The sequence below is a fragment of the Megalobrama amblycephala genome, linkage group LG16, assembly GCF_018812025.1.
Source record: "Megalobrama amblycephala isolate DHTTF-2021 linkage group LG16, ASM1881202v1, whole genome shotgun sequence".
NCBI classification, from domain to species: domain Eukaryota; kingdom Metazoa; phylum Chordata; class Actinopteri; order Cypriniformes; family Xenocyprididae; genus Megalobrama; species Megalobrama amblycephala.
Window position 1 is genome coordinate 33,967,841 of NC_063059.1, and position 16,286 is coordinate 33,984,126.

Consider the following 16,286-nt stretch of genomic DNA (forward strand, 5'->3'; position numbering starts at 1 on the left):
TAAAGTAATAATAATAAAAAAACCTCCTTTATTTTAGTTTAAAATATCACGATAGTATCGTATTGTGAGCTCAGTATCGTGAGTTTTATCGAATTGTGACATGAGTGTATCGTAGGGCTGCATGATATTGGAAAAAACTGACATTGCAATATTTTGTTTTTCTGCGATTATATATTGCGATATGGAAAAAAAATGACCAGATGACTTGAACAGATATTGAATAATCAAATGTAAAATAACACTGCATAGTCTTCACTGTATAAATTAAATATAATTAATGTGTGTTAAAGCTACAAAAGTGATTATTCTCTTTGTGTTTTGTTGTTTGATTAATATTCATGACACAGAAAGTAGTAAGAATATTAGGCTGCTGTCACTTTAAGACCGAATTCGCAGATCCAAAATACTGGTAAACGTCGGTTTTCCTTCCGTTTTTCTTTCTCAATTGTTTGTTCACCTAAAGCCATAAGTAACTGTTTATGAGGATACTCACAGACATGTGCATTTTGACAATTTTTTGCATGTATGTGTCCCTCAAATGGTTTAAAATCATTTGAATGTTTAAACTGACAGGACCTAAAACACATGCAAATGATAAACTTTCATTGTAAAATGGTCAAACTTTGCAATTTATCCGAGAATCATGTGTGTCCTTATATAAAACCTTTTTGGCCTGAAGTGCTCTTTAAAATCGACCTCTAGGGTTCTATATTGAACCCCATTAAATCTTTTTTCTAACAGTGCACAATATAACTAGGAATTTGTACAAAGAAAGTAAATCGTGTCAGTTTAATTCAAACTAACTCAGGCTCAAGCCAACATAAATGTCTGTAGAGTGTAGTTTATGATGTTCCAGACTTGCTTATTTAAGCATTAACACTCATATAATTGCTTGAGACTTCAAATGGAAAAAAAAATGTCACAATAAAGGACTGTTATTCAAAAGCAATGCTAGGGCAATAGGGCAAAAGAAAACAGGTATAATGGGAATTTCCAGATATAGATTGACTTTTGAAATGTTTGAAAGTCAGTAACACCCTCACAGTGTCTGGCTGACGGCCAAAGGCTTTAGAGCTTTGAGCAAAAACAGACCGATCAAACCCCCACAAAATAATAACACCAAGCTGATGGCTGGAATAGGATGTTAAGGAGTAGAATATTACAATTCTGTTCACTACAATTCAAGGAAAATCTATTAAATGGGTAATTATGTGAATATTTAATGAATTAACGTGTTACAGTACAAACATATTGCGAGATCTAACAGAACTAATCATGTCCCCTGACCTCTATATTAATGCAAGAATGTGGCTAATACAGATATTAAAGTAAAACAAATAAGTAAATCCATTTTTTAATCATTTCTGTATGGCTTTCCTCACTAAATACTGATAAATGCGATTTAATGTATTTAAGTAATCAGCATATTATGTTATTATTTTGATTAAAAGCACTTGACAATCCTATTTTGAAAAAGAAAAGATGCTCTTTCAAGACTAAAGAAGGTTTGTATCATTAAGTAAAGTGGAGGATATATTGCAGTGGATCTTGCATAATTAAATTCAGCCTAATTTTACTCTCCAGCCTGAGGCATCAAGAATCTCTGCGAGACTGAGATGTAATCTTGTAATGGCCTCTGTCCTCGTGGCCACCATAATCACATAACTCTAGCTGGATGACTATTAATTGTGTCTGTGTGAGGACATTTGGACAAAATCTCACTTCAGAGTTCCCACAATACATCCTCTGCTGTGTTTTCAACGGGCTCCTCATTGAAATCTACTCTAGCTCTGTTTGGACAGGACTCGTTTCCCCTGAAGAGGTTGAGTAAATTTGTGTTCGTCTATTTTGATCATGTACCCTCAGCAAATAATGACAGCGTAGAGATTTTATTTTCACAACACACATCATGTCATTCAGAGAACTAATGGTGTAGTGGAAGAAAAATAGAAAATGTGGATTTCATCATTCTCTCTCTCCCTTTTCCCTGTATTTTTTCTCTTTCTGCAGTACCTCGGTCTGGTGGAGGTAGAGGAGTCCAGAGGGATGCATGTGTGCGAAGAAGCAGTGAAAAAACTGAAAGTGGTGAGTACAGTAGTGCTTTTCATTCTCACACAATAAAACATACACTTGTTATAAAAAGCAATTTGGCAGCCAGAGAAGCTGGTATAGCAAAAATGTGATGTGTATATACAGTGCTCAGCGTAAATGAGTAAGATTTTAAACAATATCTCAATGAACACAAAAATAATTTCCAAAAGGTTGACAAGACTAAGTTTAATATAACATCTGTTTAACTTATAACATAACATGAAAATAAGGTTAATAATATAACTTAGAGAACAAAATTTCAGTTTTACTCAAATTAGGGTGATGCAAAAATGAGTACACCCCACTGAAAGTCTCTGGGGCAAAGCTAGATTTTAGACTACAAATGTCTAATTTTAACAAGAATTCAACCACAGGTGAGTCTAATTATTCATTACACAGGTGTCCAGCAGACAGTTGACTATAAAAGGGTGTTAAAACCCCTTCCCATTTCATGCTGTCAGCAATGGCACCACATGGAAGAGAAATGTCACAAGACCTGAGAAAGAAAGTAACTTCTTTACACCTGAAAGGTGAAGGCTACAAGAAGATCAGCAAAGCTTATCAGTCAGAATACTGTAGCAAAAGTGGTACAAAAATTTTAAAAAGATGGAACTGCAAACATCTCACAGAGATGTCCAGGTCGTCCACGGAAGTTAACACCTCGACAGGAGTGTCTTCTGATGAGAAGGGTTGAAGAAAATCGGCGTGCAAGTTCACTGCAGTTATCTAAAGAAGTTGAAAGCCAAAATGGGGTGACTCAATACGGCGTACACTGCAGAGGAATGGCATGCATGGGTCCCGTCCACGAAAGAAGCCTCTCCTAAAGCCCAGGCACAAAAAAGCCCGCCTCGAGTTTGCCAGGGCCCATGCTGACAAAGATGAAGACTACTGGGACTCTGGAGAGATGAGACCAAGATTAACGTTTTTGGAACTGATGGCTTCAAAACTGTATGGCGTCGCAAAGGTGAGGAATACAAATAAAAATGCATGGTGCCTACAGTGAAACATGGTGGTGGCAGTGTCCTTATGTGGGGCTGCACGAGTGCTTCTGGTGTCGGGGAGCTGCATTTCATTGATGGCATCATGAATTCACAGATGTACCATCACTCCGTGCCCTTGGTCGTCATGCACTTTTCTGTCCTAAACACACATCTAAGGCCACTGTTGGATTTCTGAAGAAGAACAGGGTGAAAGTGATTCAGTGGCTCCTGATCTGAACCCAGTCGAACACCTATGGGGAATTCTGAAGAGACCAGTTGAGCATCACTCTCCATCCAGCATCCAGACTCTAAAAGAGGTCATTCTTGAAGAATGAAATAAGATAGATGTTGCAAAATGTGGCCAACTTGTTCATTCCATGCCTAGAAGACTCGGTGTTGTCATTAAAGTATCATTTGTTGTGGGGTGCACTCATTTTTGCATCACCCTAATTTTAGTAAAACTGAAAAATGTGTAATCTAAGTTATATTATTAACCTTATTTTCATGTTATAAGTTAAACAGATGTTATATTAAACTTAGTCTTGTCAACATTTTGGAAATTATTTTTGTTCATTGAGATATTGTTTAAAATGTTACTTTTCAAACGGAGTTTACGCTGTGCACTATATACTGTATATATGAAAGAATTCATTTTTGGGTGAACTATCCCTTTAATTTTGACCCCTGGCACACCTATTCACATCCATCTGTAAAACCCACACTGTTCCTCATTGTGTCCAAAAAATCAATATTTATAGAGCGTAGCTGCTCTGTCATTGGCTATTGTCTTCAGTATTGCTTCTCTGTCAGTAGTCGTATCCTGACCCTTCAAATCTGAACTGTAATATATGTATTTATAATGTTTTTTTTTTGCAAAACAGTTGTTTTTCATATTTACGAAGACCTTTTTACCCACAAGTGCAGTTTGTATGACACTGACTGTGTGTGGCCCTGTCTCCGGGGCCCCTCCATCTGTTCATATACGCTCTCTCTTTCATCCCCATGTTGGTAGTTCCTGCTGTGTCTGTCTACACAGTCACTTCATTTATTTTCTCTTCTTCTCAAACCCCCAAAGCCTTCATCTCATTATGCTCTGAGCTTGTGCTTGTTCCTTATTGTTCCAGTCTCTTCTCTCCACCTCCAGCCAGTGTATAATGTTCTGCTGTCTTAGCAAATTTGGACAGTGACTTTTGGGCTGCTTGTAACATCAGCTGGATTCCCTCAGTTCTTCTTGATTTAGCCACATACTTCACTTTTACTCATTCCTACAGTTTTTTTTCCAGATTAAATTAATTCCACGGTGCCCTAACATTCACTCTCTCAGACAGACATGCACTCACAACAGATTCAGTGAAAGATTTAAACCCTGTTCCAAAACCTAGAGAGCTGCCTTGCAGTCTTCTGAACCTGTCCTAAATGTGCACTTGATGTGTACTTTAAGTTTACATGCGATGCTCCCTTGCTCCCTGAGTTTCCTGAGATCTCATCACCTTGGAATTATAAGGTTCTATCTGCATCCTAAGCAGTTTTGAGATATTGAGCTTCATTCCATATAGCAAAAATTATACAAGTCTCTGTCATACATGAAAATGACAGAGACCCTAAATGTATTCTAAATGTACAATATCAAAATTAAAAAAGCTTAAATTGTGTTTAAATTTGAATTTTGACAGTTGGAGTTTGAACAGTCTTGGCTAATTGGTCCTATTAATAGAAATAGAACCTTATAGAACTAAGTTAGAGTTAGACTTTGTTGATAGAATGTTTTTGTTTTCTAAATAATGAAGTCCCAAAATGTACACAACAACAAAAAAAGAAAAAAGAAAGAAAGAAAGAAAAACCACAGAATGTAAATAAGTTTTCACAGAATAAGAAAATGTGAATAACTCAAAAATAGTTAAAAATGTCAGATAGAACCTTACAATTCCAAGGTGATATATATATATATATATACACACAGTACAGTCCAAAAGTTTGGAACCACTAAAATTTTTAATGTTTTTAAAAGAAGTTTCGTCTGCTCACCAAGGCTACATTTATTTAATTAAAAATACAGTAAAAAACAGTAATATTGTGAAATATTATTACAATTTAAAATAACTGTTTTCTATTTGAATATATTTGACAAAGTAATTTATTCCTGTGATGCAAAGCTGAATTTTCAACATCGTTACTCCAGTCTTCAGTGTCACATGATCCTTCAGAAATCATTCTAATATGCTGATCTGCTGCTCAAGAAACATTTAATGTGTACAATTGTACAAAATATTTGTGTACAATATTTTTTTTCAGGATTATTTGATGAATAGAAAGTTCAAAAGAACAGTGTTTATCTGAAATCTAATCTTTTGTAACATTATAAATGTCTTTACTGCCACTTTTGATTGATTTAATGCATCCTTGCTGAATAAAAGTATTAATTTCTTTAATTTCTTTTCAAAAAAATAAAAATAAAAATTCTTACTGACCCCAAACTTTTGAACGGTAGTGTATAATGCTACAGAAGCTTTGTATATCAGATAAATGCTGTTCTTCTGAACTTTCTATTCATTAAGGAATCCTGAAAAAAAAAGTACACAACTGTTTTCAACATTGAAAATAATCATAAATGTTTATTGAGCAGCAAATCAGCATATTTGAATGATTTCTGAAGGATCATGTGACACTGAAGACTGGAGTAACGATGCTGAAAATTCAGCTTTGTCAAATATATTTAAATAGTACACAGTTATTTTAAATTGTAATAATATTTCACAATATTACTGTTTTTTACTGTATTTTTAATTAAATAAATGTAGCCTTGGTGAGCAGACGAAACTTCTTTTAAAAACATTAAAAATCTTAGTGGTTCCAAACTTTTGGACTGTACTGTGTGTGTGTGTATATATATATGTATATATATATATATATATATATATATATATATATTTTTTTTTTTTTTTTTTTTTTTTTTAAATTTTAAATACTATTTTCACTCAGAAATTTCTAGTAAATTTCACAAATAATTACAAAAGAAACAAGTAACACACTGAATAATTTTTTGACTGAAATAGAATTTTCTTGTAAAACATACTCCAATAATCTTTTTTATATACACATTCTAAAAAACAATGTAAAAAGTATTTTATGCTCAACAAGGTTGCATTTGTTTGATCAAAAATACAGTAAAAATAGAAATATTATGAAATATTATTACAGATTAAAATATCTATATATTTATATTTTAATTTATTTAAAAATATTTTATTCATTCTGATGTGCTGATTTGGTGCTGAAGAAACATTTCTTATTATTATCAATGTTGAAAATGGTTGAGCTACTAATTTTTGTGGAAAGTGTTATACATTTTCTTTCAGGATTCTCATAGAAAGTTCAAAAGAACAGCATTAATTTGAAATGGTATTTATTTGACTTTTATTATTATTATTATTATTATTATTATTATCATCATTATTATTGATATTAAATTTTCCATTATTTAAATGTTCTTTTTTGTGTCAAATTTGATGTCAAATCTGGCCTCATTCAGTCTTGTTCCTGGAACTCACTGCATTGCATCACAAGTCAGCATGTTATCGGGCAGCTACACTGTAGGGAAAATCGAGCTGACAAAAGCTAAAACTGTCATAGAAATATGTCATGGACACAAAGTCTTGTGCTAGAATGCTTGATGCAGAGCAAATCAAAACCTCTGCAGTAGTGCTAATTTCCAATTGTGTCAAAAAGCTGATGTTGTTTCAATATTTCTTCTCAGAGTGGGAAAAAAACTGTCAAGGCTGTGCTTTGGGTGTCCGCTGATGGCCTGAGAGTAGTGGATGACAAAACCAAGGTATGTTTGTATAGACATTTTGTTGTGCACCCATGGAAAGCCATTAATCAAGGGTAAAAAGTCTTTGATGCCCCAATAAGCTCCCAAGCCATCAATTAGCCGAGTCCATCAGCAAGAGAGTAGGTCTGTAGGAAATATGGGTAAGAGGAAGCTGGCCGACCTTCAAAAGACCCGTCACATGATCATGAGACATCACTTAGACTGTCTCAGACACAAGACGACTTTTGAGGCCAAGGGTTCCCGTGTCTCTCACGGTTGGGGTTTTCTTTTGAAAGCCAGAGGATTAATGTAACATCCTTCCCTCACACAAAACCCGGAAAGTTAACCAGAAAAGGTCAAAGGCCTCACATAATGAGTTTTCAGCTCACATAGTAGAAGGCGGAAGGCCACAAAGCTTGCTTTTTTGTTTCTCGTAAGGGCCTCAGACTCAAACGTCCATTCACTATGTCCTTCTGGTAATCCTGCCATATGCATATGAGTCAGCACTGCCACCTAATCCTTCCTGGCGCTGTCACACGCCACCTGTGTGTCCTGTCCCTCTTCTCCTCTCCCGTGTTAAACTTCACTTCAGGGCTGTGTGAGTAATCGAATTTTAGTTTCGTTATTTTTTTAGTTACATTATGATCAAGATAAGCGCCTTTCTTTTCCTTTACATCCCTTTTTCCCCTCCTTAAAAGATCAAACTTAATGTCCAAATCAGTCTATGATTGTAACTCTAGTGAAATGCAGTCTATTACAGGAAGTGTTATTAAAAGCATTTCAAAGGCCCGTTCACACCAAAAACGATAACTATAGCGATAACACTAAAGATAATCGTTCTGAATTTAAGAGAATAGCAGTCCACAACATTAATGGCACAGATATCGTTGGAATCACTTTCAAAATGACTTTCTCCAGCTGATGAATGATAAAAAGATTGACAGCCAATCAGAATACAGTGGCAGACGACATAACTGAAGCACATGCTTATAATAAACAGAACTGTTGTGGATGCTAATACAGTTATCGATATTGTTATCTTCATAGTTGTCGTTCTTGGTGTGAACGGGCCTTAAGCTGAGAAAGAAAACTCAAACTCTTCCCCAGGTGAGTTTCTGTGTGTGCGTTTCGAGACGGAGCGAAACACGAACAAGCAAAGTATACCTTGGACTTCGGGTGTGTGCCTAAAAGGTCAGATTTGTGTCAGTATTGGATCCGTGTTTTGGTCTTAAAGTGACAGCCGCCTAATATACCTACTGCTGTCTGTCATTAATGCTAATCAAACAACAAAAGACAGAGAAAATCACTCACTGCTCATGACTGAATAACTTTTGTAGCTTTAATAAGAATCTTTAAGAATCACCTTTTTTATTGTATTTGTCCTGTTGTTTGTATTGATTTGTCTCTGGTATCTAAAATATCATAACAACCCTATTTCCTGCAAAAAATATATTTGATATATATAAGATTTTGGACATATCTCCAGCTCCTAATCATGTTAAATAACCATGATTAGAATATTGACCAAAATAGTCAGAATTAGCAGCCCTGCTTCACTTTCAGTGTTCATTATAGTGAAAGGGTTATTGATTGCAAGACCAGACTTTCTTATTCCTGGCAACTGAGATGAGTCAGTAGTCATGGACCTATAAAGTTCTTCCTGTCCACTGTAAACCCCCGTTATCCCCCACAGGACACATTCATCCATGACAAAACTTCCAGAGCTCTGACCGGGGCCCCTTCAGTCAGTAATTGGCTAACAATGAATGGGCCCCTCACCTCGACCCAGTCCTCCTCTGCTTCACTGACCCCTCACCTACCATTTCTACACTGTTCATCTCATGTATTATGCATTTAATGTGGCCCCCTAACAAGGAAACACTAGCCACTGTTACAGTGGGAGGTCCAGGCTACACAAAAAGCTTTAGTCATGTTAGAACAATCAAAAGGACAAAAACTGTACACTGTGGTTAGGTCACGGACAAATAAGAATAAAAAAAAAGACAAATCTTTTAGATACATTAATTCAAATAATGTTTTTAAACTGAAATCACTTTATCACAATCTCAGTACAGTTATAGCACTTTTTGCAATATGCTCCACAAAAAAAAAACAAAAAAAAAAATCTAAATCATTTTTGACGAGAGGTGTATTCAAGTCATGGAACTTTCGTAAATACATGAGTAAATTCTGAGTAATTTGCGCATAAAACGGACCTTCCCAAAAACTCTTCTTCAGATTCACCAAAGCTTTGTAAATCTTTAGATTTTATAGTTAAAGGTACACTATGCAACTTTTGGCCCTCTAGCGGTTAAAAAACAAAACTGCATCCGTTTTGTGGAAGAACATTGTTTTGGTTGTGCTTCTTCTCTGTGTGTTTGTGCTGATGAATATGGTTCATAAAACATTCACTACTAGGCTTAAGATATATAACCAGTTTAGATGAAAGATTAGTTACCCATTAACAGACACAGTACTTCCTTGAAAATAAATTCCATAACAGCGCTACAACAACCACAATGAAATGACCCTTCACAATAGATAATGCTTTACAATGAACTACATATGGCAATTTATAAATGTATAAATATCTTACTCACTTGTTAAAATAATAAAAACGCTATCTCAGTGTCACTTTTACATTTCAAATCCCTCAGTTCTTACCATCTCCGAAAAACCAAGCCAATGTTGATTCTTGTTTTATTACGAGCTCTGTTGTATTCTCTTTTTGCCAGCAGATACTCCTCTGTTTGGCATTTCTTTAAAACGGGTGATTGCCCGGAGATTGGAGATTTAGTGGCTTCATGTCAACCTTTCTCGCTCGTTGTGACAACTAACCTATGCCACTCCCACATCATACACGCTGGAGCAACTTTTCTCTATTTATGAATATGACGAGACCCGCACGGACGAGTGACGTATGAACGCAATTTCTCGCAATAACCATCCCGACAGGTCTGAAATATAAACATTTATAATAGGCTTACCATAGTGAATCAGGGTAAGACAAAAACACGTTTTGGAAGAAGAATTTAGGCAGCTGAAAATGCCAGGCTTTTTTCTGAAAACGCCCAGCTGGGAGTGCTTGAGAGCACTTTGAAGGCGCAGCGTTTTTTTCCAGCTGTTTTGGTTGCTATAGCCATGCTTCCACTGCAGGAACTAGTGTTTCGACCGCAGAACCACGGTCTAAATGAAGTTCCGGGTAAAAATTTCCCCCTCAGAAAGTCCCTGCTCACGAGGTAGTACTTTTTCAAAGTTCAGGAACTTTCGGGAGTGGGACTTGAGAGCTGATTGGTTGACTCCATGCAGCATTTTATTTCAACCAGCATTTTTACAAGTCTGTTGTAGTACGTACAGTAAGAGTTGTTTGCTATTTGAATCAACAATAGAGTTTAAATAAGTACAACAGATGGCCCAAAGGCGAGGTTTAGGCTTTATTAAGCTTATACATCGCGCACAGTCCTACATCACTGGACTAATTTGCCTAATCTTTACGGCACTTTAGACCGCGATGGAAACGCAGACAGCAACGGGTCTGGGGGAGAATAGTTCCTGGGACAAATTTTTCCGGGTAATTTCAATGGAAATGTGGCATATGAAATGGAATATCCGAGGAAGCAATGTGTTACTAGTATATGATTTTGCAATATTAACTCCTCCATTGTTGTTCAATCGTTGTACAAGTAGGATGTGATGGTTGGTCATTGTGGTATTTGTCCAACCCCTCCTCCACTGTGATTGGACGGCTGGATAAAGAGTGAAGTGACAAGCACTGTGTTTTACCCAAAGTTGAACGTTCTTGGCGGCCAGAAAAATATGACAAGCATCCTTCCATACTCATCTTCCAAGAACTAGTAGTCCCCAGAGGTATATCAGAGCTCGAGTTGAAGCCACGTCCACGAGCTCCTCCACTGTGGACAGCAAGCCAAATACGTTTCACCTTAATAGTAAAAGATGACCTATATGGGCAAACAAACTAATGAATTATCATTAGAGTGTAATCAAAATGCAGTCATCAGTTTGCCAAAAAGAACACAAAATGACTGAACATTTATGTCAGACTGGCCTTACGAAAGATTTACACAAAAAGTTTCATGAATAAAGTCCATTGTCTGTATAATTTTAATATGTACAATAATAATTTGAAACCCAATACAATAATATATTTTTTTTTTATTAAATATTGATTGAATGGAACTGGGCATTGACACACATAGCATTTTCAAAATGCTTTGTTTTTATTTGGATTTTACAACTTTTATAGTGTTTTTTAAGATGCCACAAACAACAACCAATCTGTTCCTTTTTATTTTCTCTGTAGGACCTCATTGTTGACCAGACCATTGAGAAAGTGTCTTTCTGTGCACCTGACCGTAATTACGATAAGGCATTCTCCTACATTTGCCGTGATGGAACGACTCGCCGCTGGATGTGCCACTGCTTCATGGCCTTGAAGGACTCGGTGAGGAGAACCCAGCGGGGATTAATTCTTCAGCCTCTGTTCCCTGCAAAGTGGGATTAAGATAGGGATTATGGCAGTGTTATCTCAAGCGGAATAACCGCTTAGAGACTGTTATCTGCACTTGAGGCACAGAGAAAAACACATTAAGGACTAGAATGGAATGGAATTTTGATTAGGATCCCAATACTATGCTAGACAAAAACAAACTTTTGTGACCACTTGATGTTTTTGTCCCTCCCATAACGACAATAACAAAACTGGATATGTAAACACAGACTAACCTAGTTGTGCTACTCTGTAAAATATAATTTTTCCAATCAGTACTTTCATTCAACAGTGAAAATATATAAACAACCTTTAAAACATGATACTCATAATTTATATTTTTGTAATATTTCTTTTCTTACCTCATTATGGGAAAAAATGCTAATGCAACATCATCCACAACATTAGGGTGAACGTTTGAGCCATGCGGTTGGATGCGCCTTTGCTGCTTGCCTTGAGCGGAAGCAACGCAGAGAGAAGGAGTGCGGGGTCACGGCTTCCTTTGATGCAAGCCGCACCTCGTTCGTGAGGGAAGGCTCATTCCGCATCTCCTCTGCTGGACAGCAAAATGACCGGGAGGACATCATGAAACAGCTGCAGGACAAAAAGAAAGGTCAGTCTCATTTCCGTTACTCTCAAACACCAAAGGCGTTCTTTGTTCAAACGACTCTGATTAGTGAATCTGCCTCTCTGCAGAAGCATGTGGCATTTCTGCAATGCCACCTGGAAATGCTTCACCTCCAGAGGGAGCGGCTTCCCCAGGGGAGAGGGCGGAGCCAGGTGGGCCTCACGCCATCCCGCGCCGACACGCCCCAATCGAGCAGCTGGTGCGGCAGGGCTCTTTCCGAGGCTTCCCTCAACTTAGCCAGAAGAACTCACCTTTTAAACGGCAGCTCTCCCTACGCTTGAATGATCTCCCATCAACCCTGCAGCGCAAAACGGACTTCCAGACCAAGAACCCAGGTCAGTTGTTTTTGTGTACTCAAGCTGTGTAAGTGTAAAGCAAGCATAATGTTGACCCAGTATTGTTTACCCAGATGATAGCACTGACCGTCCTAACTTTATGTGCACTCTGCATCATCAACTAGAGGACTTTGGCATGTAAAATGCATCTCATTCTGAGCCTGCATACAAATATGTACAAAAGCACATCTCAGAAAACTCTACTTCCATTGATTGTACTCATAAATTCATTTGAGCGTGTATTCTAGGCCATAAACTGCTGCGTTTACCTGTAGATCTGTTATTTACATGAGGGACCCTTCCATTGATCCTTTTTTATGTAGAGCTCATTAAACAACATGTTTTGCACAGAATTATGCTGCTGTTTCTGATCTCTAGCTTAATCCCCTAGACTAAAATCTAAAAGGGGAATTATGGGTCATATTTTTAACAATGCCATATCTGTGCAATTATACCTTATATCATAGATTCAGGTTATTGTAGCAAGCAAAATCACATAAACTGCATGCATGGCCCACCAAAATGAGCCACACAGGTGTGATTGAGCTTCCCTATTGGTTTGTGTCAGTTCCAGAGATGGATTTGTCGGTGACAGGAGAGGCAGACAGCATAAACGCTCTGTGCAGCCAAATCAACAGCTCTTTCACCAAACCCTCTGAGGACCTGTGTGCCAAAGCCACCGGCAACTGCTTGCCAGTTTGCAGCGCTCCACCTGCCATTCCCCCTCCACCTGCTCCTCTGCAAGGTAAAACAGACTGCATAATCCAACACAAACATATAGATATATTGTGAACAGGGGTTTAGAAGACACTTGATATTCAGTAATATTATCGATCTGACTACACTGACACTATCAGTTTCACGAATAACGTCACTATTGTCCTCTGTAAAGCTATTTATAGCTCAATTAAACCAGGGCTGTCAAACGATTAATCGTGATTAATCGTATACAAAATAAAAGTTTGAGTTTGCATAATAAATGTGGGTGTACTATGTGTAATTATTATGTATATATAAATACACACAAATTAATGTATATATTTAAGAGAAATATGTTATGTACAAAATATTTTTATTTATATATAATATAAATTATATAAAAATATAAATAAATACATATACTTGTAAATATTTCTCAAATATATACATGAATGTGTTTGTATTTATATATACATAATAATTACACACAGTACACCCACATATATTAGGCAAACTCAAACTTTTATTTTGTATGCGATTAATCGCGATTAATCATTTGACAGCCCTAAATTAAACTCATTTCATATTTGATGAACTTTCCACTGTTAATAAACTGAATTGAATCAACATTAAACTGACTCAAACTGAATAACAACAACACTGTTGTCTTCTGTAGAGCTGCTTATAGCTGATTTGAACTCATTTGATTAAGTTTATACAGTTATTGAACTGAACTGAATCAACACTGACTAAATAATAATACTGTTGTCTTTGTAGATCTGCTTTACAGCAGAATTGGCATTTGTCTCATATTTCTGTTTCAGTATTTCTGTGCTTCCGTTATTTTCCTTTTAATTACTGTGAAGCTCCTTAACTTTCAGGGCCCTATCATACACTGCGGCGCGACGCAAGTGTTTTTTGCTGGTTTCAGCCTGACGGAGTTAACATTTTCACGTCCTGTGCCACGTTGTTGAAATAGCAAATGCATTTGCGCCCATTTGTGCGCCCATGGGCGTGCTGGTCTGGAAATGAGGTGCATTGTTGGCGTGTTGCTATTTTGAGGCAACTGAAATAGACGCTGCCATTGACCTCGCTTTAACCTTGCGTGTGAGCAGATCCGTTTCTTCACTAGAGAGGCATTCTGTTTTTGCGCTTGCAAATTCTCCCATGTAAATAGCGAATCCGCCATGGCGCAAGCGCAGCTGGCTTTTAAAGGGAATGGGAGATGAGACTCTGATTGGTTTATTGCACGTTACGCCCAAAACACACCCATTACTCATTAAGAGAATAGGGAAAATCCTTTTAGACTATGCACCGTGCACACAGACCATTTTTTCCATCATAAAAGTAGCAAAAGTGGATTCAGACACACCCTAAGTGCACTTGCGCTGTGCGCTTTAGACCTTGCGCTTAGATCGTTAAAATAGGACCCTCAGTGTCCCAGTATTGGGACGCTAGGTGTGCTCTATATTTCTTGCTTTTTCTCCCTATCACATATGTTAGTAATCATCATAAATTAGGTATCATTCAAAAGCATAAATACTCAAAATTCATTCTGTGAAAATCACTTTGAAACTGTACATTGTGTTACCATGAAAGCAGTAGTTTAATTCCTTTTAGCGTGCTCCACCCCCTAGTGGGCAGTCTCATGTTTCAAAGTATACTGCACAATTTTATGAACAAATCTTTTCTAATCTTGACAAAATGCATATGTTTTGCAATAGAAGTGATCGTGTGACAGAAATGTACTAGTTTGTTACAGGAGAATTCATCAAAAATTTCGAGTGTAGGTGTCACCCATTGGCTATTTTTGATATAGTGCCTAAACAAAATCTCACAGGAACCTAAATTTTTGTGATATCAATGTCAAATTTGAAACACAACTAGGTTAGACTTACGGCTTTGTTTTTCTAACAGTTTTATAGTCCAAGTTATTTTGTAAAATATACATTTTGTATAAACGCGACATGACAAAAGACAATAGAACCCATTATAATCAGTGATGCTGTCTACACTGGATGCGGTGCAACACGATGCGACAAATACCCGACAGTAAACTGATGCCTCCTTCCATTTATGACGTACCTCCAAGCACTCGCGATACTTCTCATAGGAAGGACAAATAGATTTGCAACAGTCGCTTTGTTGCGTCCAGTATAAGACAGCTTCTAGCTGTTGCGGTGCGACGCACCAACTGTCACATCCTGTGTAGACACTGTGTCAGACATTCTAACGCAGATTCAACTTGTTCATTTGGCAAAAACAGACGGCAACAGATTCCAGAAGGGGTAACACACTGATTCAACGAAAACCCGAAGAAGAGTCAAAAGGGAGCTTACAGTTAACAAGTTAAAACAATCTGTATTGTATAAAATGCTATATAAATAAAGGTAACTTGACTTGAATTGGATAGGCATATTTTAACGTTCTTACCCCTCCTGTTGTTTCCCAGCTACAAGCTCATGGGTTCAAACAGAGCCTGCTCTCCAGTCTCCTCCTCCCGTGCCTCAGAGTGGCCACAAACGAACCCCATCTGAAGCAGAGCGCTGGCTGGAGGAGGTGGCTAAAGCGGTGAAAGCCCAGCAGCAGACTCCACCTACTCTTCCGCCACCACCCACTCAGCAACCTCCACCCATGCCCACCATTCCCATCGCACCTGGTTCCCTCCCCAGCTCAATGCAGCCGTTCCCAATGGCCTTTGACGTCACTCCCGCACCTGTTGGCATGTTCGCCCAACAGCCTCTTCAACCGGCTTTTGTACCTATGCAGCCATACATGCCCAATCTGGCCAACAGCATGACCTATCCCAATGCCAGTGTGCCAGTAGTGGGCATCACACCGTCGCAAATGGTTGCTAATGTATTCTGCACTGCAGCCAGTACAGGGGGTGGAGTGGCGATGGGAGTCGGGATGGGGCCTAAGACAGGTACGCTTGGCGGTGGCCAAAATTCATCTTTCCCCACCCTGCCCGGAGGTTTCCCAACCACCACATTTGCCTCTCCTCCAACCGTCAACGGCCACCCGCACAACTCCTTTCCATCAACGACCGCGACCACCAGTGTTACTCAAAACGGTAGTACCATAAAAAGCGGTACCAGTTGGCCAATGGAAGGTCTGAATCCGAATCCCACTAGCAGTTCCCAGGAAGCAGAGCATTTTGAGGCAAAGTGGGCTGCTCTGGAGTCCAAATCGCAACCGAAGGCGCAAAACCCTTTTTCGAATGACTTACAAAAGACTT

The 16,286-nt window shown here is 37.9% G+C and overlaps 1 protein-coding gene across 4 annotated transcripts in view; it reads left to right on the forward strand.

The window, feature by feature from the left end:
- numbl (NUMB like endocytic adaptor protein) overlaps nucleotides 1–16,286 on the forward strand; it is a 72,519-nt gene that overhangs the window by 53,851 nt on the left and 2,382 nt on the right. For all 4 annotated transcript variants that reach the window (XM_048160084.1, XM_048160082.1, XM_048160085.1 and 1 more), the window contains exons 3-9: nucleotides 2,011–2,085; nucleotides 6,826–6,900; nucleotides 11,201–11,341; nucleotides 11,795–11,999; nucleotides 12,083–12,349; nucleotides 12,918–13,094; nucleotides 15,501–16,286. The exon at nucleotides 15,501–16,286 is cut by the window's right edge and continues 2,382 nt beyond it. In XM_048160084.1, the coding sequence (XP_048016041.1) occupies nucleotides 2,011–2,085; nucleotides 6,826–6,900; nucleotides 11,201–11,341; nucleotides 11,795–11,999; nucleotides 12,083–12,349; nucleotides 12,918–13,094; nucleotides 15,501–16,286 (1,726 nt within the window). The remainder of the gene's footprint in view (nucleotides 1–2,010; nucleotides 2,086–6,825; nucleotides 6,901–11,200; nucleotides 11,342–11,794; nucleotides 12,000–12,082; nucleotides 12,350–12,917; nucleotides 13,095–15,500) is intronic.